This window comes from Haliotis rufescens, unplaced genomic scaffold (assembly GCF_023055435.1).
Source record: "Haliotis rufescens isolate VD_foot unplaced genomic scaffold, xgHalRufe1.0.p SCAF_12, whole genome shotgun sequence".
NCBI classification, from domain to species: Eukaryota; Metazoa; Mollusca; class Gastropoda; order Lepetellida; family Haliotidae; genus Haliotis; species Haliotis rufescens.
The window spans coordinates 40,377,933-40,380,686 of NW_025963802.1; the positions used below are offsets into that span (position 1 = coordinate 40,377,933).

At 38.9% G+C, this 2,754-nt stretch overlaps 1 protein-coding gene across 1 annotated transcript; it reads left to right on the top strand.

Moving 5' to 3' along the window:
- The first annotated feature begins 300 nt into the window (after window positions 1-300).
- Window positions 301-2,547, top strand: LOC124150959 (complement C1q-like protein 4). The gene is made up of 2 exons (XM_048393644.1): window positions 301-406; window positions 2,267-2,547. The coding sequence occupies exons 1-2, from the start codon at window positions 316-318 to the stop codon at window positions 2,482-2,484; spliced, it is 309 nt and encodes a 102-aa protein (XP_048249601.1). The 5' UTR covers window positions 301-315; the 3' UTR covers window positions 2,485-2,547.
- The last annotated feature ends 207 nt before the right edge of the window (window positions 2,548-2,754 follow it).

Consider the following 2,754-nt stretch of genomic DNA (forward strand, 5'->3'; position numbering starts at 1 on the left):
ACGGTCTGGTGAAATGAACATAATAAAAAAAGTAAATACGTAATCTTTGTTAGTGGCGGCAATAGGAGTATGGATAAAATGGGATCTTGGATTACTTCTACATGCCTCCATATTTAATGAACAATTACTGAATTACAAGAATTGCACAATGTTTCATGAAATTGTTTTGACCGTTTCAATTCACGTGGCAGTAAGTTCACGCCATACTTCAATACGTAAATACATATGTGTTATATTCACTGACAGACACGAGCACATGTTGCAGTAATTGTATCTATATCCTGGTACACCAGTGCTAATGACTTTCACACCTGTATGCTTTATAACCATCTCTGCACGAAGGTATACCTAACACTTGCAGAGATGAACCTATGCAGTATCTTCCTAGGGTTGGTGGTCCTTGCGGGTAAGTGGAAAATAACTTACGTACAATTATATGCAACGGTGATGATTGAACATCGAGAGGGTCCCCCTAAACAGTAAGTTAGATGTTTATATTCCATAAGGGGTATCCTTTGTTGATATGCGGATTGTATACAAACTATTGAGTATTATTAAAGGTTGTGAGGTGAAATGGGGTTTATCGTCGCGTCCAAGATTATTGCACTTACATAGCGAGGTGCATTGTGTTTTTGTGGCTGCTTGTACTAGTCCCGACTGATGCCGATTTATAGTGCTATCACACTGAGATACCATGCCACAGTTTAACATGAATACCCCACTCAGACACAGTATACTGACTCCGAGCCGACCAGTCCTTGTTTTAGCCCCTTAAAGCCGAGTACAAGACAGGGTAACAACAAGTACCATCGAACAACGAACCTTCCGCTCTCTGGGCGGACGCTGTATCATAAAAGTGAAATATGAATATGAAAATCGAGGGAAAGTCATCTCTACCGACGCATTATCGACACTATTGATTTTTCCTGTGACACCAGCTACTGTGCCGAGGCGCGGGTAATGTTTGTTCAACAAGATAGTTTGATAGATGACATGACGATTAAAATAATGTAAGAGACCTAATGTTATGTATCAAGACCAGAACAATGTATTATCTTGTTGTTATACAAAACTGTGTATGGATTCTCCAGATACCTGCAAACAAGCCTGTGATATGGTTACAGCACTCAAACGGATTTATTGAGTAATATTGGTCTGAATTTAAGCGACTTTCCATGAGGTCTTCTTCCCTAAAATCTACCATATGTGTTGAACAATTCATGCGTATGTAAATGCCAGCACATGGGCTGAGAAGATATTGTTCTATGTTTTGAGAGAACTATTAAAGCCAATAAATTTGAAGCCAATCCCTGATTACCTGTTTTTGCTGATAATCGATACTAAAGTTGCATAAGTTTGTGGTCGGGTAGCCTAGTAGTTAAAGCGTTCGCCCGCCACGCCGAAGACCCGGGTTCGATTTCCGACATGGGTACAATATGTGAAGCCCATTTTCTGGTGATATTGCTGGAATATTGCTAAAAGGGCCGTAAAACAAAACTCACTCACTCACTCTACTTTGTGAATCTGATATACGAGTGATAAACAAGTTTTAAATATTCAAATATGTACAGATAAAGGCATGTAAGAGGCTTTACTCTACTGTACTAGGCGAACGTGGTCCCTTCTCCCTTTAAATGTTATATATTGGTTTAAGTTATTAGCATTGCCAGATGCAATTAATTATAATCGAGTCAGACAAACCAGTGGCTGATGCCGTGGGCAACGCCCCACGCCTTCAGCATGTGATGAATACATGCAACACGTGGGAGAACCAGAGCACTTTCATAGTCGTTTCTTATGACCCTGAAACTTGATTTTATCCTCTATAATATAAAACTCTTAACTGGCATCCTGAAACGCTCATTCAACAATAAGAATTTATCCTATGTAGTGGAAATAAACATATCATGATATCGACATTCGATATGTGTAAAGTTCTAGTATATGCACAAATATCATATATTGACCATTTACGAAGCTGATTCATCAGATATGGTGCGATATTAGTGAAATTTGTTAATATTTTGATTATTTCTTCAAAAACCTATGAAATCGATACTAATTAATTGATTAAAAAGAAGATCGTCATACCTTTTTCTTCAATTTTGATTTAAAAGTCTCGAAAATCGGAATATGAATATTATCTATCCGTCTTGAATGCGCACCTAAACGCAGGGGATATAGATAATTCATTTACCCGGGACAAATTATAAGTAATTTCCAAAAAATCGTTGGTTAATTTCAATGAAGATATATTTTGTTTCAGCTGCGATGGGTAAACCAGTCTACCAGATTGCCTTTTCAACTGGTCTGTCGCATCCTGTATCGCTTACCCGTGGACAAGTCCTTCGGAACAACAACATCTTCCTGAACGTTGGCAAGGCGTACGACAGCCATACGGGGAAGTTTAAATGTCCTCAGAGCGGGATCTACAGCTTCCAAATCCACGCTATAACTCAAGAAAAAACATCACTATGGCTGTAGCTCATGCACAACAACAATATTGTTGTGGGTGTTTATGCTCGTTCCAGTGATGAAAATGACGGTGCTAGCAACTCCGCTATACTACAACTGAAGAAGGGGGACCAGGTATGGGTACAATCCCATAGAGAAAATACATATTTGTTTGGAAGATCTAACGCGGTTTTGACGTCATTTTCTGGCTACCTTATCGCGCCATCGTTCGGAGATCAACAATGAATGCTGTCAGATAAGATTACAAGACGTGAAGGTGTAATAAAATACGTGTAGTAT